This window comes from Echeneis naucrates, chromosome 24 (genome assembly GCF_900963305.1).
Source record: "Echeneis naucrates chromosome 24, fEcheNa1.1, whole genome shotgun sequence".
NCBI lineage: Eukaryota > Metazoa > Chordata > Actinopteri > Carangiformes > Echeneidae > Echeneis > Echeneis naucrates.
Genome location: NC_042534.1, coordinates 8,179,665 through 8,206,963, shown reverse-complemented (window position 1 = coordinate 8,206,963; position 27,299 = coordinate 8,179,665). Strand labels below are relative to the sequence as shown.

The 27,299-nt window shown below is 44.1% G+C and overlaps 2 protein-coding genes across 6 annotated transcripts in view; one reads left to right on the top strand and one right to left on the bottom strand.

The window, feature by feature from the left end:
• Positions 1 to 21,148, top strand: part of nhsl1b (NHS-like 1b) — an 88,520-nt gene extending 67,372 nt beyond the window's left edge. For all 4 annotated transcript variants that reach the window (XM_029496246.1, XM_029496247.1, XM_029496249.1 and 1 more), the window contains exons 2-8: positions 2,382 to 2,534; positions 5,785 to 5,912; positions 7,804 to 8,008; positions 9,672 to 9,803; positions 11,497 to 14,796; positions 15,737 to 15,869; positions 18,576 to 21,148. In XM_029496246.1, the coding sequence (XP_029352106.1) occupies positions 2,382 to 2,534; positions 5,785 to 5,912; positions 7,804 to 8,008; positions 9,672 to 9,803; positions 11,497 to 14,796; positions 15,737 to 15,869; positions 18,576 to 19,227 (4,703 nt within the window). In that variant the 3' untranslated portion in view covers positions 19,228 to 21,148. The remainder of the gene's footprint in view (positions 1 to 2,381; positions 2,535 to 5,784; positions 5,913 to 7,803; positions 8,009 to 9,671; positions 9,804 to 11,496; positions 14,797 to 15,736; positions 15,870 to 18,575) is intronic.
• A 1,886-nt stretch (positions 21,149 to 23,034) lies between these two features.
• Positions 23,035 to 26,313, bottom strand: hebp2 (heme binding protein 2). 2 transcript variants are annotated; one of them, XM_029496738.1, is made up of 5 exons: positions 26,225 to 26,313; positions 25,880 to 26,014; positions 25,328 to 25,463; positions 24,525 to 24,705; positions 23,035 to 24,216 (listed from the first exon to the last, which is right to left on the bottom strand). In XM_029496738.1, the coding sequence occupies exons 2-5, from the start codon at positions 25,952 to 25,954 to the stop codon at positions 24,036 to 24,038; spliced, it is 573 nt and encodes a 190-aa protein (XP_029352598.1). In that variant the 5' UTR covers positions 25,955 to 26,014; positions 26,225 to 26,313; the 3' UTR covers positions 23,035 to 24,035. The 2 variants fall into 2 exon arrangements, with proteins under 2 accessions (XP_029352598.1, XP_029352599.1); XM_029496739.1 differs by having other exon boundaries at positions 26,245 to 26,301.
• Positions 26,314 to 27,299: the final 986 nt, after the last annotated feature.

The window sequence follows — 27,299 nt, the reverse complement described above, 5'->3', positions numbered from 1 at the left end:
CAGCGCTCCAGTCCAAACTTGTGGTAACACTAGTTTGGCCTCGTGATGTATTAGATTGATTATTCTGACCAGTGCCAGGACACTGATAGACAGAATGTCTAACAACGCTGGAAGACAGTCAATACACACTACCAGGAGCGTTTGTACCCATCACAAGCAGCAGACTGCTTGTTCAATAGCCTTATTAGGTGTGTGGCATGGCTGTCTGGTCCTTTGTTACTTCAAATAAATAACATTTGCAATAACATTTGCTAAGACCACCAGATGGCAGAGCTAAATAACTGGCTGATTATTAGATTAGTTGATCCATTGAGAGTGATTTATTGTTGCCAACATTTTCTGAGGAAAAAAAATGTCCAACTGTGATGAATTCAGGTTTTTAAAAACATTGGGAATATGTGAATATTATATCGAGTTTTGGCCTGTTGGTCTGACACAACAAAAGGAAAAATGAAGTTGTCATCTTGGTCTCTAAGGGAGTTGAAAATCAACTGATCGAGGCAATAATTATTATTTGCAGCTCGGAAGAGGCTAATTCAACTGAGATATCTACCCATCAGTTACACATCAAGTGCCATGGGGTATTTGTGCAGCTTGTATTCCTGTAGGTGGTACGCCTCACCCATGTTGTCTTAGCTTCAAGCAAACAAGCACAGTTTGACACAGGCCTGTTGTTTACATGTTTCTACTGAACAAGCAACAAATTACAATCAGATGTTTAATGTGTATGAGTAGATATTCAGAGATCAGAGAGTAAAAAGTGATTGGTAAGGGAGAGAGAAGCATCATGAATAAACACAATGAGCCCTCCTTTCAGCTACTGAAGGAAAACATCTTTTAGTTACCAGCATCTGCAGGACATGCTGCGTTGCACGCCATGACTCCAGCTAGCAGAATGTGCCATTAGATGGCACTCATATGGTAAAGTTGGTCTGGTCTGGTTGAAACTGTCCTCATTGAAGCCTGTCAGGAGTTATTTGTATATCAAAGCAGTTACAAACTGTCTCACACTTAATGCAATGACAATGCGGTTGTATGCCCCCACCCTATACCGCTACCTCACAGCCTGTCTGCCCTCCCCCGACACATCGCCATGAGTCCTAGTCCTGGCTCATTAGCACCTGTGAAAACTCTCAAACTAAAACCCCCCAGCCCCTTTGCATGACCCAGCCCCTTCTTCCTGCTGTCTCTGGACTTCTCCCAGTCAGATGGACATGGAGTTTTGGTCAGGACAGGGACAACACGTAGTGGTCTTGACTAACATTGGCTGTTTAAATGGAAATAGTGCTACATCCACGATCACCCACTTTGGCATGGATTCGCTCACTTGGTAAAGCCAAAATTTGGATGAATGCATGTTTTATTACACCGATATTAATACATCAGCTATTTGTTAAAATGGCTTAAAAATGCTGCATCTGAATAAACACTGGTTTTGTAATTGACTAAGATAAATACTCAGGGAAATACCAAAGCTCTAAAAATGGTAAAATAATTTCTTTTCTCTATTTTGTGGGAATTAAACTTATGTTACATTTTGTGTTACCTTGAATGGTGTTGTTTAAACTCATTGAATTAGTGCTATCTAGATGAATGTACTGTGTAGATATGGTCTATGAGGTCTGCAGTGTTCCCATGCTTACCGTACTGTTTCTTAAAGTGACGTGCTCTGTTTTAGGAGAATATGTGGATATTTACATATCAGTGGTCATAACCTGGTTTTAACAGACTGACTGATTTTCTATTACAAAGGCAAACTGTCTGTCGTAGTTTCCTAATGTAGTTTTCTAAATGTATTTGTGGTTTGCCTAAAACACAAAAGTGCATTTGGTTTTGAACGAGACTGGTGCAGGTGTTAATCAGCATATTGATCAGGAAAGTGAGATCCCATCCTAAGGTGACAATATATGTGTAGTTCTGTGAACTGGCCAGAGAAGCTTCTTAATACCTAGTCTGAATAAGGTTGAAGCCCCCCCACCCAAAAAAAAAGTTGTCTCAGTAAGTTTACCTCTCTCCCTCTGAGCTGTGTGTTCTACTAACTATGGGATGTCTCAGATAAGTGTCATGTTGATAGCGTGGAGACTGACACCTCGATACAAAGCACTTTGCTGTCCTTCCCCTTCCTCTTCTTCTACAAACATAAACAAACCCTTCCAGAAGCCAGTTCTACTTTGAAAGGAAATGTTTGTATCTACAATTCAAGATCAGATCTTACAGTAGATGAATTGTTGCTAAAATAGTTGAAAAAAGTGTTATTGTTTTTAGTTTTTTTCATTTGACACAAGAGGATGCTGCAGAAAATGAACGATGACAAAAATGATCCCTCCAGGGATCCAGGGTTAGATAAGCTAAGTTCTATAACCCATGATGTGTCTTCGCAGCGGTGTCTAACCTGGATGAAGAGAGCAAGTGGACGGTTCACTACACAGCTCCATGGCACCAGCAGGAGAATGTCTTCCTACCAGGCAGCAGACCACCCTGCGTAGAAGACCTCCACCGCCAGGCCAAAGTCAACCTCAAGACTGCCCTGCGAGGTAAGGACCATTTAAAGCGGACCATTAACCCAACTCAGTCTCCGGCATGAATACAGACAATAGCAGAGTTATTGTTGTCATATTTTCAAAGATCTGATATGTAATGATAAGAGCAGTGAAGCTAAACATCCATAGACAGCAAATCCACATTTACATTAGAGCATCCATAGAGAACAGTAGAAAGTCTTTATTTGAATTTGAGAAAATCATCAAATTTTTTTGATGCCTTCACAATTGAAGTAAAGTTGGAGGAAATGAGAAATAGATTCCCTGCCATGAAAAATAAGAATGTGGAATTAATGCCTGGTCGTTTATTGGGCCTGATGAAATATTTTCAGTTTATGTGAGGATTATTTTGTTTATTGATGATAAAATATAATTGGGTGTTTCTAGGTACCTCTAACCTTCCACCAAATACATTGGGATAGGGACACTGACAAATACCACCTGTTAGAATTTGGCATTAAGATGACACAGCTATAAAAATGTCTCAACGTGTCATTTCTGTTTAGCCAACAACACAACAGTGTGAGATCCTCTTCTTCCTGTTTGTCCAGTACAAATAGACAGGATTACTCCCACCCTTGTTGTTGAGCAAACACAAGGAGTCAAGTCACAACACAGTGATGCCTTTTGGATATTCTCATAGCTTTCCCACAACAGGAAGTGGGAATATCAGTTAATATTGGCACCTGTTTTCAACAACAGTTCCTGGGAAAGTTGTGTTTTCCACCCATTTCACAGATAATAGTTTTAAGCACCAGCCTGAGGGGAGAGAGAGAGAGAGAGCGAGAGAGAGAGAGAGAGAGAGAGAGTGTGTGTGTACATGAGAGATGTGTTACAGTTAAAGGCTTGTTGTTTGCATGCTGGGGTGGCCTTGTGTGTCAATAGATAAAAAGACAGAGAGATAAAGGGAGGAGATGGATGGAACCTGATGCTTATGGTGTGTAAAGCCTCACACACCTGCTGTAACACAGACACACACACAGTTTTACTTTGTGCTTCTCATTGTTTCACGCCTGTGTTGCTTTAGTTGCACATCACTTCCTGCAATATTGATGTTGCTAGGTGCACACAAGACACACGCAAACTGCCTGGGAGGTGGGATAACCTGCAGCCCCCACCCCCACCCCCCTTCCTGTCACCATCCCAGCATCACCACCCAGCCCCAGGGGTCTTAACTGAAAACCAACAGGTGTGCAGTGGGAGCACTCGCACTGTCCCTTCGAGTCACAATGTGTGTTTTATCTCTTGGATCCACCGTCCATTCCCAGGAGGTTCAGAGTGCTGCTCACACACCAAGAGCCCAACCTCGGAGAAATACAGTCAGTTCTTTCAGCAACAGCAATCATAGTTTCATTCAACATTATCTCCAAACAGTGGCACGACACTGTTCAGCAAGTGATAGTGATGGTAAAAACGACGTGCACAGAGTAAACCACGTGCAGCTCAGTGTCTACCAGCAGGACAACAGCAAGGTACACGAGCTCCTGCTTTCTGCTCTGTAAAGCAGAATAGTCAATAGTCAATCAGATGGCAACATGCGCCCTCTCTCTGCTCCTTTTCCACATTCACATGGCTTCAAGCTTATGTTGTCGTGTCCACGCTTTTGCAGGAAGCTCATGAGCTAGAAAACGTGCCAGCAGGTCGAAATATATCAGGGTTGTTGTATAACACTCAATGTAATTGTTGTGAATAATATCAATGTTTCCATCAGAATTATATAATTAAAGCTGCCTAACTCAAGGAAAAGTTGCACAAGAGACTTCAGTGAAGAGACACACAAGGTCTTCTCTTAAAAAGTGATGACTGAAATATCTTCTAATTCTGGATAAAATTTTGGGGGGATTTTACCACTGTTAACAGCTTTTAGTTTTAACATTTCATTGACTTTCTTATCCAAATTTTTAGTGCCTATTTGTTGCCCTTACAAGAAAACTTTGCCTGGGCCCAGTTACCAAATTTGATTAGTATGCCGGTGAGAAATATCACAACATATATCTTCTTTGTATCATTTTATTATTTCTCTATACAATGTCCTTCTTTTTTTCTGTTGGTCTCCTCAAGTGTTACTTGGCCCCGGCTTTCAAGTCTGCCAAGCAACAATCAGCCCTCAGCTCATCTGAGCTTATTTATTTTATCAACCATCACAAATCACGCAGCACCAGTCAGCGCCACTCCCTGTCATTGTGCTCATTATTATCAGATCCCTTCTTCCACACTGTTGCCACATCAGCTTGTTGTTACAGTTGCTATGTTTGCCAACCCCATTAGGATCCATTAACTGTCAGTGCTATACGTGCACCAGTGTGTTTCTCCTTGGAGATAGAGCCTGTAATTAGCCACGAAGATAGAGCCCACATGAAAGGGATCAAAAGTAGCATCTCTGAGGTACCAGACAAAACTGTTGTGCATGGACATGTCTTTTGAAATGTATGAGGCTGTTTTTTTTAACACATTTATATGCATAACATGCAGAAAAACACGCACAAAGAGTCATAGATGTTTGTAGGTTGATGCTGTAGATGAGAGAGACTTCTTGGAGATGTACTTCATTTGACTAACAGTTTGTGATGTGATTTTGATCCTTCAGGCTCCAAGCAACAGTAAAAGCACAAAGAACTCTCAGCTGTGTTTTCAGTTCAGGCTTTAGAAGTAATGTTGTTCAAATATAATTAGCTATTAAAACACCAGACAAAAGATGGAGACAGTCAAAGAGAGACATGATGTGCTAAATGCTCCCTGAGAGTAAGGGGGGCCGGGGGGGGGGTGCAAAGGGGGACAGTTCTGCCATCTGTGTGTGACAGACTGAAACTGATACCCCCTCCCTTCTGTTGCACACGCACATTCGTTTAGAAACTCTCTCCTTATCACACACACACCACACATGCATACATCACTACCACATCACAGTAGGTGGTGGCAAGAGGAGGTGTGAGCAGCACTTGGCAGCATCCAGCAGGGACTGCACTCACATGACTAACACACCCACACATGTAGACACACAAAAGCAATGCTATACTATGTAGTTGACAAGGTCTATCGTTTATGAATATTTCACACATCATTTCTAAAATGGTATTACTGGTCAACTTATTCTGTGTACTTGATGCACAGGTTAGCCTGTGTGTATTATGACCAGTACATTCCTTGAGCTCACAATAATAAATATTTGTATTGTCCATTATGTGCGATTATAGTTGTATAAATCTGTTTGGTCTATAACGTGCTTGTCACTCTTTGTCTCCAGAATGTGACAAGTTGAGGAAAGATGGTTTCCGGAGTTCCCAGTACTATTCCCAGGGTCCCACCTTTTCTGACCCCATTCAGTCCACCGGCAGCCTGCAGGATGATGAGGACGATGAAAATGACAAGAAGGTATCCACGTGCACAGTATGAACACAAAGTTAAAGTAGAAGTAGCCAGTGGCACATCATTTAATGCTGATTCAGCAGCAAGGCAGCTCAGCTTGAGTGATTCAAAGTGTTCTTCTGTCCTCTAGTGGAGGGGAGTGGAAATATACATTTCATCTGCGACAACTGACCATGATCTCCTCTGTTGCTCTTATTTTATGATTTGTCAAATAGTATCAGTTTTAGTCTAAAATTATTTTAGGTTCTTTGAGTCTGAAATTACATCTAAGACTTGCTAGGAATGAATGAAACATTAATAATCCAGTGTAAATGAATCACGTTCTTTGACTTGTAATATTTCATTGTTTGTGTTTGTCATATTATTTTGTAATGTCACAGTAAAGTCATTTGGAGGAGGGTGATGGATGGAGAGACAGAGATAAGGGAAGCAGACAGGAATTGTAATGAATGTGCTTTGACAGTCAGATATGCTCAGATAGAAAATCCTGATAGGGTGAGTGGGTCTCTCTTGCCTTTTGTCCCCATGGAGCCCCTTGATGTCTGTCCCCATGGATGCCTCAACCTGTGGCCTCCATGACCTGCTGTTTTTTGTTGTTTTTTTTTGTAAACTGTCGACTCCCATCCCTCGTTATTTGTGTTTGTGCTTTCTCCACACTCACTCCGTCTTCACCAAAGATTTCCCACCAGTTGTCTCCATTCCCCTCTTTCCCCGCCGTCACTTCCTGTTGTCCTGAGGCCAGTGAGCCTAACTTTGGCTGACAGCAGCTTCAAAGAGAGGAACACAGCTCCTGGTTGAGCCACATTGATGCAAAATAACAAGCTACCATACTTAATCGCAGAGGGCCTTCTCCCTCTCCTCCCGCATTCTTTTTCCCCCACTTATTCCCCCATTTATCCATGTTCAGTCTGTATGACAGCAAATCTGAAGGTTTGGATTGTCAGGTTAGACAGTCGTAGAAACGGGAACTGTCAGTTGCTGTTATCGTTAGAAGATGCTGAAAAACTTAGTGGAAGATTTCCAGGTGCTGCGGAGTAAAATGGGCAAATTTCAGGTGATGGAAGTAAGCGCTGATGGTTTTTCTCTCAAAATAAATGTTTAACCAGCTGGCCCACAGTGGCTCTTAACTCACACTGGTGTATAGACACGTCTAAGAGTTATTGCCATTTGATAATTTAAGCTCAAAGGATGTTGGCATTGATTTCATGAAATTAGAGAATTAAAATATTTTTACTAAGAATTAATTTGAGATTTCGACAGCTCACCGTCAAGCCTGGGCACCGCAGTAAAGACACTTTTCTGTCTCTTCTCTGCAGTAAAATGTATTCCCCGATGGAGAACTCTTCTGACAGTTTAATGCATGACTGATTCTCTTTCCTGTTCTGTTTTTATCCTGCCCTCTTCAACTGTGTTGTCGATTTGCTCTGATCAGTGTTTGTGTATTGCGTGTATAGTGTGTGCATGTATGCATGTGTATATGTGTGTTTCCATTTAGGTTTGATTGGTCATAAAATATGTTTACAGCAGCGTAAACTAAAGGTCACAGCAGTGTAATATGTGAAAGTCTTTTAAGTGCCAATATATTTCAATTTGTCACTTATGGTTTTGGACGATTAAGTTCTATAAGGTTCTCACCTTTTCTTATATTCTTTTGACATTTTATATTGACTTTTTTTATCCATCTGGTCTTTGCTCTGATTCAGTATGACTCAATTTTATTTTTCCATTGTCTTTCATTGCCCTTTGTCACTTTGACTCTTTTTCTTTCTTCTTTATTTCTATTATCGTCTTCTCTTCTCGTCTTCCTCTGTTTCACTTCATTTCCCTTTTCCTCCCTCCTCCTCACTTCGTGTTTTACATGTAATTGACACTTTCTCTCATTGTCTCTATCATCTAGTCCACAGCTTCATCAGCGGAAGATGACAAATCTCAACTCTCCATGAGGCCCCAGACTCCGCAGGGAGGGGGAGGAGAAGGGGAGGGGTGTCAGATTGATGGACAGTTTATGCGGAACAAGGCCGCCCCCCTCCCCACCCCGGAAGAGAAGATGAGGCAGGTGGCTCAGGCTGTGCCTACAGATATAGTCGCCATCAATGTCACAGGTACTGCACATCTCCGGCTGCTCTTGCATGCTGCACTCATACAGCAATGTTGTTCATATCTCAGCCACTAGTGAGTAGGCGAGTCTCCATCAATGTCCTGGTCTTACAGCTCCATATTGGACAATTAATCTATATCTAATTGGATATAGATTAATCAATTACTGTGCTCAGTCATCCACAGAGGAAAAAGCTGTTGGTGTCAGTCATGGGTGTCTGCCCTCTCTCCTTGTGCATTTTCTCCCTCTCCATCATACTCCTTGGGGACCGACCTTCACCTTCCTTTATGCGTGCGTGAGTGCGAGTTTGTGTTAGAAAATTGTGACAGCTCATCAAAGGGTCACGGCTTTTTACTGACTTCGCGTCAGATCAGTGACAGATAGGCATCCAAAGACAGCAAAATGTGTCACCGCTGTTCCCATGTTGGCACACATATATGAATATATTTGTACATAACTGTCATTCAGCTAGCGATAATGTTAAATATAGTAGATAAGAGCTTGTCTTAAAATTCACTATATATATACATTTATGGGTACGCTGGTGTCAAGACTAATATAACCACAATCCTATCATCCTTTAGGCACTAATCAGAGCGTAATGTGTTCCCACTCCAAGTATATCACCATTGATTTCATCTGCTGTCACTTTAGATTACCATGACTGAGAGGTGAGAACAAGACACTGAGATTTTGAGGGGGAAATGTGATAGGCACTATCTGCCCTCATATCAGTTTCTATTTCCCTAATGCCTGCAGGCCGTCTCTAGTGAGCCAGATAGCAGAAAGAAGAGCAGTTCATAGTGAGAGATTGGTCTTCCTCCAGGGAAACTTGACAGAGAATGAGAAAGATATTGAGAGAAAATGAAAGACTGTGTGTGTGTGTGCGTGCGCGCGTGCATGCTTGCTCCATCTCATATCTGACCCGTGCATGTGTTTTTGTAATAAAAGCATGCATTATACTTCCCACATACTCGTATAATCACTTCTACGTATGTTTACACCTCAGTTACTTGAATTCATGGTTAGTATTTGAACAATCAGCCTTTGCTGCCACTCCATCCTCCACAACTACTTTCTGTCTTAAAAATTAAAGTTTGCTTCAAGAAAGACTGGAAATGGCTGGTGAATGGTCTTTAGGCACTTTGGCTGGTGGAGCCAACATTAAAGTTTATTTTCAGCAAAATAGGAAAAAACATTTTCTCACTCCCCTCTAACAGTGTTTATCTGCACAAATACTTTCTATCTATGAGTTGAGAAAGTTGCCTAAAAAACAATGATTTCTTAGAAAAGCAACTTGTACTTTTACACTGACAATTTCCAGTGTAACTAAGAAAACTCATTTTCTGTGGTTATCCTAAGTAATCTTTTTTTCAATGTGAGCACTACAAACCAGAGTTCCATTTACCTCAATTGTATGCATATTACAAAAATTCTATCTCCAAGAAAATACAATCCAAACTATCTCCACGGTTGGACACAGCTAGAAGGAATTGAGAAAATGCTCGTTTGGTTGAACTGATCCTTTAGCTGCCCTGTTAACATTGCATGTTCAATTCTAAAATAAAAAAAACCCTCTGCATGTTGTTGAGTGTTTTCTTTCCAACTAACCAACTGCTATTTGCCTGTGTGTCTGCCTGCCTTGCTCTCGCCCTCCCGGCTACCAGGGGCAGTGTTTGACCGCCAGGCGAGCATCCGGCGCTCCCTCATTAACACTGACACCGTGTCCCGTCGGCCCAAGAAGGTCAAACGCAGAAAGACAATATCAGGGCTGCCTGACAACATCAACCAGGAGCTAGGTATGGATCACTGTGGGGCTATATGTTGCCCTCTACTGTCCACAGACCTGTACCAACACTCTGGACAAACACCCCTCCTTCTGTTACAATTGAACTCTTTACGGATTCGTGTTTCAACAACACAACTGCATACTAACTGGACAATACTCACCCTACTAGTGTTGTTCTGAGTTTATCATATTGAGAAGGAGAGAATGACACATGCGAGTCCACAGTGTTGGATCAAGGCCATGCAGCTGTTCATTTCTTTCCATGTTTCAGTTATAAACACCAACTGTCCTCAGATGCTCTCCTCCACCCGTTTAACTGTATTCAAAGCAGGGAACCATTTATGAAATGCTTTTTAGTTTTGGGGTTTTAATATTGTCCTCCTCCTCCTCAAGAAAGTTTTGCCATATTATAATCTCCTTTTAGACTTTTCCTGTTCACATAAGAGAGGTTAAGTACAGAGGGTGCCATACTTAAATACTTATTGTGCCATAATCCTTCAGGGTCAACTTTGTGTTGCTTCATCTCTGTGATTTGTGCGTTAATTGTGTGTATGCGCCTTAATCCTGAGGCCATGGTCATAATCTTAACAAGTGCACAATGTGTTTTACTGATTATGAGACCCTTGATCATGGACACTTAAAAGTTCCCCCAACCTTCCTCTCCTTTGTCAGTTTCCTCACACCCACTGAACAGATTGTGGGTAAAAGGCAATATGAAGGTTCAGAGGTCCCTTGCCTTCAGTTACTCATCTGAGCGGGTGTTAAGTAAACACTAAGCTCACTAAGCTGACGCCGACTGCTCCGCATGGCTGATGTTTATTTACATGTCTCCGATCTGTACGTTGACAGCGGTACCTTCGTACGATAAGATCACCTGATAGAAGCTTTAAAGTTTGGTTAGTGCCTGCTGACGACAGCATCTGAATGTCATGATTAGTGGGCCGGAGTAATTGTCCCATCCCTCCCTCTCTCTGCTCTAAAGCTGCCTGCGAAGTAGACCTGCAGCTTAATCTATTGCAGCAGCAGCAGCAGCAGCAGCCGCCAAGCTGTCACTCCAGCTTTTAGCAAAGGAGAGTGTGTATGTGGTTCAGAGAGAGAGAGTGAGAGAAAAGAAAGGATGCAAGAGTGTTAATGTTTTGGAATATAAGCATCAAAAGGAGAGCTACCACAGATGGGAGAGACACTACACATCCTCTCCAGTGTCACAGCCCATTCTTCAAATTGTTTGTTTTCTAGTCGGTATGTTCAATGTCTGTCTTTTTCATTCATCTGTATTTCTGTGTGTTTGTATATGCATAGTCTGTTTGTCCTGCACTATGACTGCATGGCCATGCCAGCACTGTGTATGTGTTCGTGTGTGTGTGTGTGTGTGTGTGCACATGTATGTGGTTTTTGTGCCCATGTATGTGCCTGTTTGTTGGCTGCCTAATGCTTCACCAGCTGCCTGTCTTGGACCCCAGAAGGCTATTTAAGATGAGCAGGGGGAGGCATCGGAGTCTTTTTAGCATTTTTGTCTCCCTCGAAATCTTTTTCTCCTTAACGGAAGAGAAGAAGTTATTAATACACGATACAGGGTTATCGCAAACCACAGTGACAGTCTAACCGAGGAGCAGAGAGAATTGTGGCAGAGTAAGTGAAATGGGAAAAAGCCCATATTTTGATCAATCAGAAATTAATCCTGTTATCTGTCTTTCCTTTCACAGCAACAAAAGGACGTGGTGGAGACCTCCGGCCGCAATCCATGTTCATACCAGGACAGTACTCCACTCTGGGCCGAGTTGGAAGTGTCAACTCAACCCTCCGACGTTCAGACACAAGGGACTCGAGTTGCCAGACAGAGGAAGTGAAGGTTGTACCACCGTCTATGAGGAGGATTCGTGCACAGAGAGGACAGGGAATCGCTGCTCAGATGGCCGGCATTTCAGCTTCCTCCTCAACTGGAAGTATATCCATCTCCAGTAGTGACAGCTCCGGGATCTTAATGCTACCGCAACAGTTTAACGGCGACCCTTCCCGTTTCCACAGTCTCCCCCGGCCGGGCGCCAGGGTGTCCCTCAGTGCCGATCCCATCTATAGCAGCACCCCCATCAAGTCCGAGGAGCAGACGACACCTCAAAGACAGATAGGGAAGCTTCAGGTTGATGAAACAGCGGTGCACATGAGAAACGCCCCAAGGACAGGCACCCTGCCCCGGCCTAAGTCACAGGAAGTGAGGGGAACACAGTCCAGTGAGTGGGGTGGAGGTCCAGCTTGTGTGGTTTCCCCTCATGCTGCCTATTCCACCTCTCTCATCCCCAATGCCACCCTGTCGAGCTCCACGGAGGTCATTGCCCTCTCCCACTCCCCGACCTCAGCATACCCCACAGGCCGACCACTCAGCCTGGCGTCCTCCTGTAACACAGAACCACTGATCTCCAGTCCAGCAGCCTTCACCCACAGCTCCACCTGCCCAGCCTTAGCCACCTCTACTCCCAGTCACACACCACACAATGGCGGCCGGATTGTTCCAGCACCCGCTAGCGAGTCAGGACACTCAGACAGCAGCATACATAGCCACAGCACCTTAGCCCCCACGCCCCCATCCTGTGTCCCGGAGGAGCAGTGGATTTATGACACCCCTGAGAACGTGGTGGTCCCTCACCGCACCCTGACCTCCAGCTGTTCTACTCCAATCAACCAGCTCTACAGCAGCCTGGACCTCTCCTCCAGGACCACGACTGATTCCAGCTCCCTCTATTCCCAGGACAACGATGGGTACTACACCTCAATGCACCTGGACTCTGGCCTGCGCTCTCGCAGCCATGGCAGTGGGCACGGGGCAGCAGCTGGACGGGCTACCAGACACAGTATGTATGAGTGTCGTGAGATGGCCAACCAGGAAGACTCTGGAAGTTTGTACAGCGATCGCTCTCTAACCCGCAGCATCTCCCTTCGCAAAGCCAAGAAGCCTCCGCTGCCCCCAGCTCGTACCGACTCTCTCAGACGGAAACCTGCTGCAAAAAAGCCCCTTGGAGGCGTTAGCGCCATCAGTGGTCCCAATGAACCAAACAGCGCCATGCTTAATGAGACTCTAATTGCTACTTTGCAGCAGAGCCTGCAGATCGGGCTGAGGGGAGGAAAAGGAAAGGGTGCCTCACCATCTTCACCCTCTCACAGCCCAAGCAGTGATTATGATGACCCTTGGGTACTACGGCCACGCAGTCAGAGTAGCATCAGTGCCGGTAGCTCTGCAGCATCACTAGTAGCTAATGCAAACTGTGGCGGTGTATCTAACGTGTATTCACTATGCCACGTGACGCCTGCTCACAGTGACACCAGCAGCTTGCGTTCAGACTATGCTGATTCCTGGGGTTATTACATGGACTACCCTCGAAACCATGGCGACCAGAGGGCACAGACCCCTCCAGCCACAGATAGCATGACAGCTGGGGCTCATCCAGGAGAGCTACGGAATGGAGTTGAGATTCACAGCAACAGCCAGGCCCCTCTAGCTCCAGGCCAGGAGGGGGGAGTGGCTGTGAAGCCCAAAACATCCACTTCCTCTCCAGACAGGGTCCACAGACTGACCTCCCCGTCAAGCGGCTACTCCAGCCAGTCCAACACCCCCACAGCTGGAACCCCCGTGCCCTCATTCGTCAGGTCCATGTCTCCCTCAGGCGGGCGGCCAAGGCCCAAAGTGCCTGAGAGGAAGTCGTCTCTCCTTTCCTCTGTGTCCATGTCCTCCTCTTCCACCTCCCTCTCCTCCAACACCTCAGACTCACTCAAGGGCTCAGGTCCTCCTCCCCCACCTCCACCCCTACCCCTCTCCTCCTCAGCTACCAACACCCCCCTCAGTCAGCCTCCTCCCTCCACACTTCCTCTCCTACAGAGTTTGAGGGCAGGTTCACCGGCTCCTCCGCCGACTTCCCCAGTACCCATCACTCCAGGGGGAACTTCTCTGAGCCCACCTCCTGCTTGCTCCACCTCCCCAGAATTCCCTCCTCCTCCCTCCCCTGAAACACTAATCCACCCCAGTTCATCCTTCAATGGAAGCTTCAGTCCTCCCCCTCCGCCTCCCCCTCCCCCTCCCATGCCCTCCTTTGGTCTCCCTCCACCTCCTCCACTGCCTGCTTTTCCTCCACCTTCCTCTTCCCCAGTGAAGGATGCTCCCAAACCAGCTATTTCCAGCAGCCACACAAATTCACCTAAGCCCCTGATCACCCCGTTTGCACTGCAGAGTGTTCAGCTCCGCTCAGTGAAGAGGCCAGTGACGGAAATGAACGGCAAATCCAACAACATCAGAGCTCAGGAGAAAGGACTGGATCCTCTTCAGGGTCTAAGCCTGGGGAAATCTCACTCCCAGGAGTGTCCCACCGTGCTACCTGTGTTTAACAACTCCCCAGAGAACGAGTCACGTAATTCCTCTCCATCACCTGTGTCAAAGCTCCTAGAGGAGTTGTCCTTAGACTGCATTATCACAGAGGCACCAAATAGTGCTGTCTTAAACGGAACAGAGCATCAGAGTTACTTTCTCTTAAATGGAAAAGAAACTGATGATGGACAGGAAATCTTGCCAAGTCTCACAAAGAACTCCGAAACCTCCCCTGTCAAACAGAGGCCCCCAGCGGTTTCTAAGAAACCCAAACTCTCATTTCTGCCACCGTTCAGCACCCAACAAATCAACGGACAGGTTCCAGCTCAACATGAGGATACAAAAAGCCTGTCTGAAACTGAAAATGAAGAAGATGGTCTGCAAAGACCAGCAAAGGAAGAGCAGACAGAAAAGAAAATTGAGCAACAGGAGGTGGAAGAGGAGGAGATTTCAGACAGCTCTGAGCCATTAGCAGAAAGCAATGGAGCCTCCACAGAAATCCAGGATGAGCCCCACATCTTTGCTTCTGGCCAGGAGAACAGTCTTGATCATGGACTGTGTGCCGATGGAGAAGATGAGGAGGATGAAGAGGAGGAGGAAGATGGAGCAAGCAGCACAACTGAATCCATCAGCTCCAAGGAAGATGATTCAGGTGAGTCTGACTAATACACTGTGCTTTTTCTAGTTCAGTGTTTGTAAAAAGAAAAAAAAAAGTGAGGTGTCAATCAAAACCTTAATTTACTGATTAGTTAAGCCCGTTTCCATAAGTGGAACATGAGTTAAAAGTGATGCTGCAGCCTGCGGCCAGCTCTATGGGCAGCTGTGAAATTCATTTTGGCCTCTGACTCAAAGCAGCAAATTTGGAACCGGCAGCTTTTACAGATTTAAAAACTGTGGAAATAGCGCAGGAGAGACAGCTTATCACTGGGACAGCAGCACTGCAGCCTCTTCAGTTCATCCACTCTCACTCACTCCCTCCTACATTTTACATGCAGAGATCTGTTGTGGCGACTGTCCCTTCCTTTTTCCTCCACCGCCCCTCCTCCCTTCTGCCATCCATCCGTACTTCCAAATATCCATTTTACCGCTTTGCTCTTTTCTTATTCTTTTCTGTTAATCTCTTGTCCACTGTCCCACTCAGCCCTACTCTCTCTCTCTCTCTCTTTCTGTCCTGCTCCCTTCTCCCTTTGAGTTGAGAGGGGGGGGTCCCAGTGGACTTGCTTTTTGTGGTTGAAGGGGGAGGGGCTCCATCGTATCAGAGGGGAGGGGAACAGATCTGGTAAGGGGATGAAGGGGAGGATGGGGAGAGCGTAAAGTGAGACTGCCTGCAGCGGCTCAGACAGGCAAAGCGTGGAGGTTGAAAGGAGGAGGAGGAGAAAAGAGGCTGAACTAGAGGAGAAGAAAGGAGAGGAAATCTTGAGACAGAAAGAGAATGTAAGAGGACAGTCCAGCACCTCCCCGGTACCACTTCAGATTTCATTGCTTGCCAGGTTAATGCAATGAGATGGCTGAATTATGAGCATGTGCAACCTGAAGTATGCACGGGTTGTTTTGGTTTGTGTGTGTGTGTAACTTGTCTATCCATGTCTCAGGTGAGGTGTTTGACTCCAGCACGGCTGAATCGTCTCCAGCCCCGTCAACCAACGGGGCCTCTGAGAAGAACATGGTGACCCCGACTCCCTCACGGCCCCGAACCACTGAAGACCTTTTTGCTGCCATTCACAGGTACAGTGATGCTTTTTTCTCTTTTATAGCTCTGTCACTCCTTCGTCGACTCCAACTTCTTTCCTCCTCACCCACTTCAACTCCTGATGTATAATTTATTCCACTGAGCCTGTTCCTTTTTCCCTCTCATTCTGTCATTCCACTTCCCTGTTTGTTTTCCTCCCTCCTCTTTCAGCATCTCATTGCCTCTCACTCAGCCCTCTTCCCATATCACCATGAACTACTACGTATCGCCCGCCAACCCCCACCCTTCAATCAACAACTTCTCTTTTTCAATCTCCATTCCCTCCTGTCATTGTCCTCTCCTCCTCCTGCTCTGGTCCTCTTCTCGGTCATAACTTTACGCAGCGCTGTCACGTCTGCAGACGTATGCATCTGTCAAACTGCTGTTGTCTGGGGACTTGAAGCCTCGGAGCTTTTGGCTCCAGCCACTCAAGAACCACACAGAGGCAACATTTTAGGAAGCAGTAGGAGTCAGTAGGCAAATGTTTATCCAGGCATCTGTGTTAGTGTAGTCAAATAAAGTGTTGCTCATTCTCAGCACGAGACAGGGCTGTCACTTCATGCATTATTTAACTATTCAACACCCTCTGGTTTTAATCTAGGTTAGAGGCCACCTGAGGGACTAGCTTGTGTTTTTTTCCTCTTTCTCCCTCTCTCTGCCTCTGCTCCAGGGTATCTGACATATATTGCACACGTGCTTCCGTGCCTCAAAGAGAGAACACACATAAATTTCTCATGCAGCCCGGCAGTTTGTGTTTCACGATCACATGCAGCGGCAGTCGGAGTTCTCTTGAGCATCACAGGATTTAATTTCAACTGGTTATTTTTCCCTGCAGGCAACACATTGTCTATGTATTTATGGTACAAGTACGATTTATTTTGCAGTTTAATTAGAACTGAAGATTGTGTATGTGCTTGAGTGTAAACTCTTTTTCACACTTGCTTTGCTGTGTTCCTCCTCCATCACACCTCACAAGTGCAGAACATATAGAGCGAGTCTATGTTTTTTATATGTGGGATGTGATGATGAACTCAGGCTGTGCTGTTGAACAGGAAGAATTTAAAATTGTGATGAGAAAACTACAAATAATTTAAAAGCCACTAGTGTATTTGAAGTTAGAGGCATTGTTTTGATTTTGAGTGATATATTATTTTCGAATTTTTATTCAAAAACATGAATATGCTGCAATTTGAAATGCAAACCTTTACTTTTTGTGAATCTTCCCTTCTCACCTGGCATTTCACTTCCACAGCGCTCTCTCGGTCCACCTCTGGTAAAATGGAGAGTGATGAAAACCTTGAATCAGGTGTCCTCACAGCTGCTGCAGGAAATACAACTTGTCTGGGGGGAAATTCTCCAAACCAAATGTAAAACAGCCAAGATGAGTGTTTGGTATTCGGAGCCGTGTCTTATATTGCAGTGTTGTTTGCATAAATAACACACGTTAGCATTTCTTACTTTTGCCTTTGTTTGTTCGCCGCTGAGAGTTCGAGTCTGATCTGTCTTGGTCGATTCGATTCAGGTGTGTGAGCGTCCACACGTGTGAGTGTGTGTGAGGAAAAAAATCTTATGTAATGCTGTTGTGCTAATGTGGCAACGAAGCTCACAGGGGACAAGGCTAGATGGACGTTGAATTTAGGGCACAGACGCACATCAGAAGGCAGACAAACAAACCAATTCTGTCCTTCAGTCGCGCTTCTCCTTTGACCTTCAGAATTACATTCTCTACAGGTTATTTGTCCTCAGAGGAAGGATGTCTTTCTGTAGATCTAATCTGAAGATAAAGGATTTTGTCTCACTCCACCTCTCCGTTCTTTATCTCCAGCATCACATCTCTCGTTCATCACACAACCTGTATTTTTCATGTCTTTAATAATTTCTGTCTCCCTTCTTCTCCTCTCCCCCATCCCTGTGCAGAAGGGGCATGCAGTGGGTGGGTGCATCCTTTCTAGAGAGGTCCGAAGTGGCAAGTAGCCTCTTCCCTTTAATTAGCAAGCCTTATTTTCTGCCGCTGTTTTGTTATGTTACCTGGATAATCTGCAGTAATTCCACAGTGTAACCCCCGTTACCAAAGATTCAAAAGCTTTCTCCTTGCAAGCCCTAATCATCCAAATCCTGCCAGGTTCAGCTTCATTGCCATCCAGTGTAGGTTGGGTGGTGCAGTGGACTCCTCTCAAAGCGCCATGCTGAGATGAGGCTTGGTTGTCTATGTGTCATTAAAGCTTCTTTGGGCACTTTTCCCAGTTGTTGAGTAATTTCATTGTGCTGCTTCTGAGCTCTTTTGTAAAGTTGCAGCGTCTGCAGCTTCTCCTCAAAAAAAGTCATTGTGTTTCCTTAATGATAAGATATAACTCTTCTCATCGCTCCCCCTTGCTTTTTTTCGAGTGTCCGCATCACTCAGTGCTATTATTGCCAGACATTTCTAAGATTCGTGATCTGATGCATGATGACCAGGAGCAGAGCTGACATATGGCAAATGTGGGACAGAGATTTGTAGCATGTCAGCCAAGCGTTATTACAGTTTTTATTTTAGCTTAAAAACACGAACATTCACGTGGCAGAGCTTTTTTTTTTTTTTCCCTGACAAAACCAATACTAACTAATGCTGACTTGATTTTACTCTTTATAAGAAGATTAACCCCAATACACTGCCGAATGTTGACCAACATGCCATTAATCTAGTTTCTCACATTTTTCCCCAGATCCAAGCGCAAGGTCCTGGGTCGCAAGGAGTCCGAGGAGGACAAGTCCCGTGGTGGGTCCCAGTCTCCACCCATAACCCCCACCAGCCTGTCTCCAGGGTCGGTGTCCTCTCTGCCCCGGCAGACGGGCTCCATCCAGCGCAACCTTCGCAAATCGTCCACCAGCAGTGACACCTTCAAGGCCCTTCTCCTGAAGAAGGGCAGCCGCTCTGAGACCAGCTTCCGGATGTCTGCTGCTGAGATGCTCCGCTCCACTGACCCTCGCTTCCAGCGAACACGCTCAGATTCAGCATTAGACCCCCCTGCTTCTTCGCCCTCCTCCCCGACAGCACCACACAGCCCCTGCGCCTCCCCCAGTCGCGGTAAACGAGCAACAGACGAGTGGAACCGCTATGAGACCTTGGTTCTGTCCTCACCAACTTCGTCGTACTTTTCAACGAGCGGGTTCAAGTACGGGCGCTCCCGCACGCCGCCCTCTGCTGCTAGCAGCAAATACAACGCACGCAGTCGAATCCTCAGCAGCCCAATGACAGTTATCTGTGAGCGTGAGGGGGAGTTGGCTGAGAGCGAGTATGGAGACCCAACAGAGTGTCTGCCTGGACCGCCACTCAAAGACTCTAATGGCACTTTATCTGAAGAGAGCAAAAGTTAAAGAGGAAAGGCTCCCCCTCGACTCTGGGAGCTCATTTGCCGTAACCATGCAGGGGCAGGTTCTAGAGACGCCTTCCTGTGCCCCAACTTCTTCCTCAGTGCTGCCTCTGAGTGGCCATGTCAGGTCCTGGTGTGAGGTCAGAGGTCACGCCATCATGAACCAGGCTGAACTTAGACTGAAGTGGAAAACTAGTTGTGCTGCAACTTTTCAAATCTCACGACTCTCATCCTGTCCTTCGTTTGGTGACTCGCCCTTTGTGTTAAAAGAATAGCATTTCTTTTACGCCTGGTGTTCTTAGTTTGTTTTCTGTTTGTGTTTTTTTTTTTTTTTTTTTTTTTTTTTACTTTACCCTGTCCTTAAAATACAGGAGCCCTAGTTTCTTTGACGAATGAGGTTCAGACAGAAAACTAAGGTCAATCGAAGGAATTGAAAAGTCACAAGTTGTTTGCTGCTGCGGTGTCAGGGAGCTAGTCAGTGAAGGAGTGTAAAGACGGTAAAGACGTGCCAGACGTTCATCTTGTAAATCATCTAAGTTTCTGCTTCACTCCTGTTGGCTCTGGAAAGTGTTTTGAGAGCACTACTGCCCGCCGATGTCGGCTTCAGACGGCTCATGTTGTGAAAAGAACATGGAAAGGATGAGGTACAGCACCACGGTACAACTTCACTCAGTTATCACCAGGTTTTGGCTTTTCGGCACTGATGGGTCAGTGGTTTTTGTTTGCAGAGCTGGGGTGTATTAAAGGGTCCACAGAAAGTGCAGAGGGCTTGGTGCTGCCACCTTAGTGACAAGCAGGAAGTGGACAATGCTGGGGGTACGAAAGCTCAGCCAAATTAACTAAATGCTATGAAAAAGTCTGTTTTAATTAACTTTTAGTTTGTAGAGTTAGCACTGTGCATAAATCTTTCCTTTGTGATCAAGAAGTATGTTTTAAAGACTGTTTTACTAAACAAGCAACCTGTGTTGGGAGATAAGAATGAATTTATAAATGCAAAGCCAGAAAAGACATTAGTTAAAAAGCTTATTTTGCTTTAGTTCATACTTTGGTTACCAAAGAGCTGAAAAAAATTTAGCGTAGCTGACCTTAAATCTGGATGTGAACACAATCAGAGTGCTATCACTTGTCTGACACCACATGCATATGGTCCCACCATTGTTAAGTTTGCTGAGACCTATTAGAACCTTCTGGGGCTTAAGTGATTTCTTTAATTTTATCCCTTTGCAGTTTTACATGGTTCTGTATGTAAATATATAGAGAAGAGTAATTAACAGTTTGACTTATTTTCAAAGGATTTGTACATTTTTAGCACCCTGTGTTTGCTGGAAGGGAGTGGTTTCCTTTTTGTAGATTATTTATTTTCACAAAGCAGGGTTATAGTACAGTGGACTGCTCAGTCTCCAGGCTGGGTGATGCAGGCACAGGGGAGCAAAGGCTGAGGAGGGACAAGGGCCACATTTACTTTGCTTGTCTCACCAGGTCCTTTTTTTCCATATAAAGGTGCTTCAAAGATGGAATATTCTACGTATTTATGCTTTAGCCCTCTACTGCCGTTAATCTTGGTTCATGCAAATTTCACCCTGGTGCTCAAAGCTGAGTAAATGTGGTCTCAGCAGAGACATGAACTGAGGTGACACGCATGAGACATCATAACCTCCTAACAGCCATAACAGCCAGTGGTTTAATCACCTGTGACCAAAGTGTGTCTCGCCCCCAGCTCCCGCCTGACATGATTGAGCACTTGGGGCCCCAGCTTGTCTCCTGGAGAGAGAATGTCTCAATCACAGAGAGCTTGTGAAAAGATGGAGGGAAGGAGGGAGAGGTGACGTAGTGGGAGTGGAGCTGAAGGCAGGCTGCTAACCATCTTGTGTATGTCTGTAATAAAAAAACGTGATATGTAAAGAGCCAGATCTCTGTCATTTCTCTCCCTCTGAGTGATTCACAGCCATCTGCCCACCCAACGCCCCAAATCTCTGCCTCATTAGCGCCATCGCCATGGCATCCACTCTCGTCGGTCATCTGGAAAACTCCAGAGGCCACCGTTTATACCCCCCACCCCCACTGGGTCATCAGTTATGTCTCCATCTGGACATCCTATGAGGACACACACAGAATCACAGGCACAGCCCATAATAGACCTTCCTCTGTCGGACAGCTGATCAGTTGTGATCAGACTGCAGTTCTATACTGCAGCCCCTCGACATTCCCTTCATTTCATCTCTCAGCGTCTCCTAGCACAGAAACACTGACAGCCTCCTGTTTAGCACCGTCACCTGTCCTCTGACGCCCCACAGCAGCAGGTTCCATCTGGCTGTCAAACAGAAATCAATACAAACTCCTCCGAGCATATCTACTCAGCTGACACACCAGTGCTTTTCCCCTTTCCTCTAAACGCAAACCTTAAAAGACTCAGCTGCATGAGGCGACAACCACATCAACTGCAGACAAGCAGAGATGTCGGGGACAGAAGTTAACTGTTGACTTTTTGACATTGGTGCAAAAAAAAAAGAGTGCCTGAAGAATAAGTCATTTCAAAATCTAATTTCTTACACACAAAAAACAATCATTCCACATCAAAAGTGAACACGCGGATGTTGCCTAAAACAAACCTACCAATCCTTTGCAGGAAATCCTTTTTTGGTTTTTAAAAACACTGGACAGGTTGTTGAACAGGGAAGCTCCAACTTCTAAGATTTTAGTCTACTTGAGTGTCAAACACTGAAACGAATGTTTATAAATTTCTCAGCAACACAGAGGTTGCACTTCTCTCCCCAATCTTAATGCCAGATTGTTGTCTATTAAGCAAATTAATGTCTGTTTCTTTTTTCAGAACACAAATCCCTCTAAAGTTTTGTGTAAAACTGAAATGACGAATCAAATCATGCATCAAAGGGAAAGATAAAAATATCATGACGTGTTTCCGTTTTGGACGGGAAAACAAAAATATCACATTTCGTATGATATTCAAGACTCAACTTCAGGTTCTTTCAGAAACTAAGCAATTAACTGAGATATAAAGAAAACTTTTTTTTTTTTATACTCACAGTGGGCTGTAATTAATTGAATCCAAAACCTCTAAAAAAAATAGTTGCCAACAATGTAAATTTAACACAGTGACTCTCTGACACCCACTGTTTTGGCAGTGCAGAATCTCCACACTCTAACTTGCAATATGGGATGTGGGAAGAAATTGGAAACCAAAACTAAAAAAACTGAATCACAATGTGCCGCTGTTCATTCCTGCACATTCACTTCAGAGTTAGTATCCGTCACCAGAAAATGAGTCTTGTCAGTGAAATATTTTTACACATTATCTTCCAGCAGCCTGGAGGGGGCAGATAAAATTAAAACATACGACTGTTGTGTTCAGAATCAAACTGAGCCTCATTATGCCTTTTCCCTCAGCGGTGATGCTTCACCTCAGAGAGCACGACCAGTGAGATTGATCTGACTGTTTCTGCTGAGTGCCTGAACATGATATTGGGAACAATTCTGCCACAAATAAAACAAACTACTCAGCAGCATGGACGATGACGAGGGTGAGAGAGGAGAAGGTTAGGGAGGGCAGAGGCTGTACTGTGGCGAGGATTTCATCTGACTGATAAAAAGGTCACAACCATCAGAGTACGGACGATGGTCTGAATACAACACGACGCAGATTAGATCAACAACTCACAATTAGCCTCTTAAAAAAAAAAAAAACCCTAACCCAATCCTGTCACGAAATAGGAATGACAAAAACATAATTACACAGAAGAGATGGAGGTAATAAATGCTCAGAGCGATCGATCATTTCATGATGAGTTATATTTATTATTGATGAGATACTAAATTTAACATTCTTTAACATCATTTAGAAGTAAGTAATATTTCCCATGATTCATATATCAGTGCAGTGCTTATGTCATCTTTCTCATACTAAGAACAATGCAGTATCCCTTCAAATAAACTGGAAACACAACTCTACTACCTCAGGAGCTAAATGAGATCAAATATTCATGATGTAAGAGGTAAAAGCAGTGTAATAAAAAAATTAGAATAAGAAGAAATTTTGTAAAATTCTGAGTTTTCTACCTGGGCTGTAGTAACACAAAGAAGATATATTAGACTATTGAGTTGTCTAGTTCAGACAGTTAAAGCTTCATTTTCATTATACTCCTCCATCTCTTCTGTTGGAATTGCTTTAGGAAGTGCTCTCTGCGTCATAATGGCTTTAATATACAAATAGGCAAATGTAAACTTTATATTTCCCTTATTTTGACATCTCTCAGGGTTAGGCTCTTGTAATACACTCACTATTTTGCTATTTATTCAGTGATTGTTAAATTAATATAATGTGTACCAAAAAAAAAAAAAAAAATCAAATTTATGTATTTTCAAAAAGCCAATTATTAAAAAGCAAGGAGGTGCTTGGTGGTTTTTGTCCTAATGAAATGCACCAAATGAGAGAATTGTCCTCCAGACTACTTGGCTCCCTCTGCTGGACTCAGTTCACCACTGTGGCCACTTCCCCCTTTAAAACTAGTTTTCCCTCGTTTTTGATTCTAAATAGTGACCAGTGACAGATTTACGATGTGTTTGGTCTCTTAATCATTCAGACTATGAGTGAGTATGAACGAGTCTAAATCAGTAACTATTAGTCAAAATAGACACTTAGAGAAATTTAACAGTACTTCAAACTTTAGTCATCATTCATTTAGCTGTCAAACTGTGAGACTTATCAAATGTTGTGAAATTATCGTGTGAAAAATCTTCATCCCTCAATCATTTTGAAGATGCAGTGGGCTGTCTGACCTTTAAAGCTCTCTACTGCTACTCCTCCTTTTTGAGGATCCAGACTTCGTTCCTGCGGTTGGTCAGTTTGAAGGGGCTGTCATACCCGGCATAGTAGTATGGCTGTTGAAGGTACGGAACGCCATCCCTCTGCAAGCTCTCCTGAAGTTTCTGGCTCTCTTCACGCTTCATATTTTCATTTGAGAAACCACCGTATGTCCTGCAGGAGGAGGAGAAATAAAGCTGTGATTTCACATGCACATAAACAAAGTGATAGTTTTTGGGTTTAAAATTTTATCAGTATTTTACATCCTAAAATTCTTACTTTTACATATGGAAATAATCTGAATCTGTAATTCACCCTTGAAATTAGCTTTGAAATAGCTGTAGGTGTTAGGCCATCTGTTGTCATTTGAAAGAGTTAGTTTAAAAATAAATAAATAAATAAAAATCTGTCAAACATGTTTGTACATCTACATTATACATCTGCTTGCATTGGCATTAAAACTAGCACAGGTGCAACTTTACCTGACATAAGCTGTGAACTCTTTCCTGGATTCCACAAACACATCTGGGTCACTCGGTTCTGGGGGACTGGCCTGATGCTCCTCAGGGATGTAGAAGGACACTGTGAACTTAGATTCACATGCAGGGCCAGCTCCAGGGACAACAAGGCATGTTACAGGGGCCGTCATCTCCACTTTGACTTCTAAAGTCAAATACAAATACATTTTTTTTTTTAATCAAAAAAGCAAACATAAAATGACAAAAAAAAAATAAATAAAAAACAGCATAAAAATCTGACCAACATAATAAAAAACCATAGAAAATAATAAATAAAACCAGTGTGTTTAACACAAAAACATTCACAGATGGGCTATTTTTGATAAATCCTCAGTTGCCAGGTGACATTAAAAACCTGAGTACATATTGACACCTGAACTGATGGTGGACATACAAGCACAATGCCAGATGTTGTGGATTAAACACCATGATCGTAGATTACACTCTCCTTACACTGCAGACCTCACCAGTCAACAGCACAAACAGCATGTATTCTCATAAATAATGCCAACGTAAACTGCTGAGTAAGACAAAAGCAGCAGTCCTGTTACACACTGCTGAGCGTGCATTAAAGTACACTCTGCTTTGCCTTTATTCATAAACTTTCCTGTCTTGAACTAAAGTTATCCATATCCTCATTCTGCACCATCTGAACATTACTCAACTGACTGATTGATTAATTAAATGTCATACAACAACACAAGATGCAACCATCGCAATACGAGCACTACAAGTGGAATTTAAGAGACAAATCTGCTCAGACGTACTGTTTTGATTGTTGCCCTGGATGTATTTGAAGAGCCTGCGGAAACCAGTATTCATGGCAGCATCCAGCTGCATCTCACTCAGAGATGTGCTCACCCACTTAGTGGGATGGTAGGTCCGGATCTCATAGTCTTTCTCCTGGAAGCACAGAAAAACACCAATTAAAGGGAAAAATGCTGACTGCTTACTATGGATTTATCAGTGGAGTATATTTTTCTCAATGAAACAATAATCCAGTTTTAAGCATGGCAGAGGCCATTGATCTGTTCACTGTAACCTTGCTGCTACACTGACACACACACACACACACACACACAAAAACACAAATGCGTTTACTTTATAAAGTGGATGATCCAGGTAAATTTAATAGGTCCCAGTTATCCTTCATGTTATATTGTGCCATCCACTGTCAAAGCATTGTTTATCGACTACACATATTGGTCACTTAAGCTTGGCACCTTCTTCTTTCTTCTGATTTTACTGACAGAGTAGCTTATTTGTGCCACCACAGCGGGGCCAAAGGTTGGAGCCACGTGATTCGGTAAAACGGTCACCTTGTTCTCGTGTGCCGTGAATTTGGGGTTCTGCAGGCCGGTGGAGAACAGGGCTTGTCCCACAGCTTTCAGCATGGCTGGCGAGCAGCTGTGCAAACTCTCCGCCAAACGACACTCAGGGACGCTATCCGATCGCTGCAGAGCACAAGCAGACACTTTAAACCCCGCACAGGTGAGTGACCGCAGCCCGGTCACGTGACGCCTGTTGTGTCTCCAACTCCTTATCTTACGAAACAACTTCCCCCCCCCCCCCAGTTCTTTTATTTAGCTTTTAACTTAACGCATTTTCTTAAACACACGTCAGATCTCGCTGGTTGTAAAACTGCAGTGAAAGACTTAAATTACCTGTAAATTTACAAATTCACCTTTTTGTTCGCCGCCGTCGAGGAGTGAGGCGCGTTAGTAAAGTTTAACTGCTTCCGGTTATCCGAAGCCGAAATCTGATTGGCTGAGCGAGATCGGCTTTCAAAATAAGAGTCTTGATGTGGTGGTGTGATCAGTAAATAAAGAGTGAGGAGCCTAAAAATAAAGCAATTTGTGCAAGAAACACGGAAAGGTGAGAGTAACTGGGAGGACAAACGAAACTTCTGTTTAAAGACAACTACTGTACAAACCTGAAAGTAACTTTAGGTAATATTTTTTTAAAGTTTTACCAATATGTGATCAATTCTGGATTTGGGAAACGTTAATAGACTAACACATCATGTAGTAGTGATGTGTCTTTCATGAATGATACGTTCATTTTGATCTAATCTTTTGTATGACTCAGGAGTAACAAGTCATCTCAGTGGGCGATTCGTTCTTTTTTCCCTGGTCGTACGCTCAGTGGCTCAACTATTGGTCTTTGGGTCTTTCGTTCATTAGTCACGCAGTTACAGCAGTAACATGACCAATGCTGTCTCCAGTCTCCGGAGGGGTCCGGCCTGTGGAAGGATCCAGTCTCTGGGCGGGGGGTCTGGTCTACGCTCTGGTCTCTGGAGGGGCCCGGTCTAGTCTCTAGTCTCTGGTCTCTGGGAGGGAGGTCCCAGACACACAGACACAGATGTTATCAGATAATCCATTCATCAACATTCATCAACATTTTCTGTGCTCACACACGCACACTCACACTACAGACAATTTAGAGTAATCAGTAATTTCAGCTTCACTAGGCTTTGGCCCAAAAGGGTGTTCAAGAGTTTAATAAAAGGAAACTTGTGTATTATATGCCAAGTGAAACAAACCATGTTTCTCTTCAGTCATTACTCAACAAATGACAGCTACAGCGCCACACTGTGCTATTACTCTAGAGCTCTATTCATCACGTGATGTGCTAAAGTGTTCATTTTCATTTAAGGTTGTGTGCTGTTCAAAAACCTGGAGCAGGTCGTCCCATAATACTGTTGATACAACAGCAGTTTGTAGATGTGAAGCTGCCACC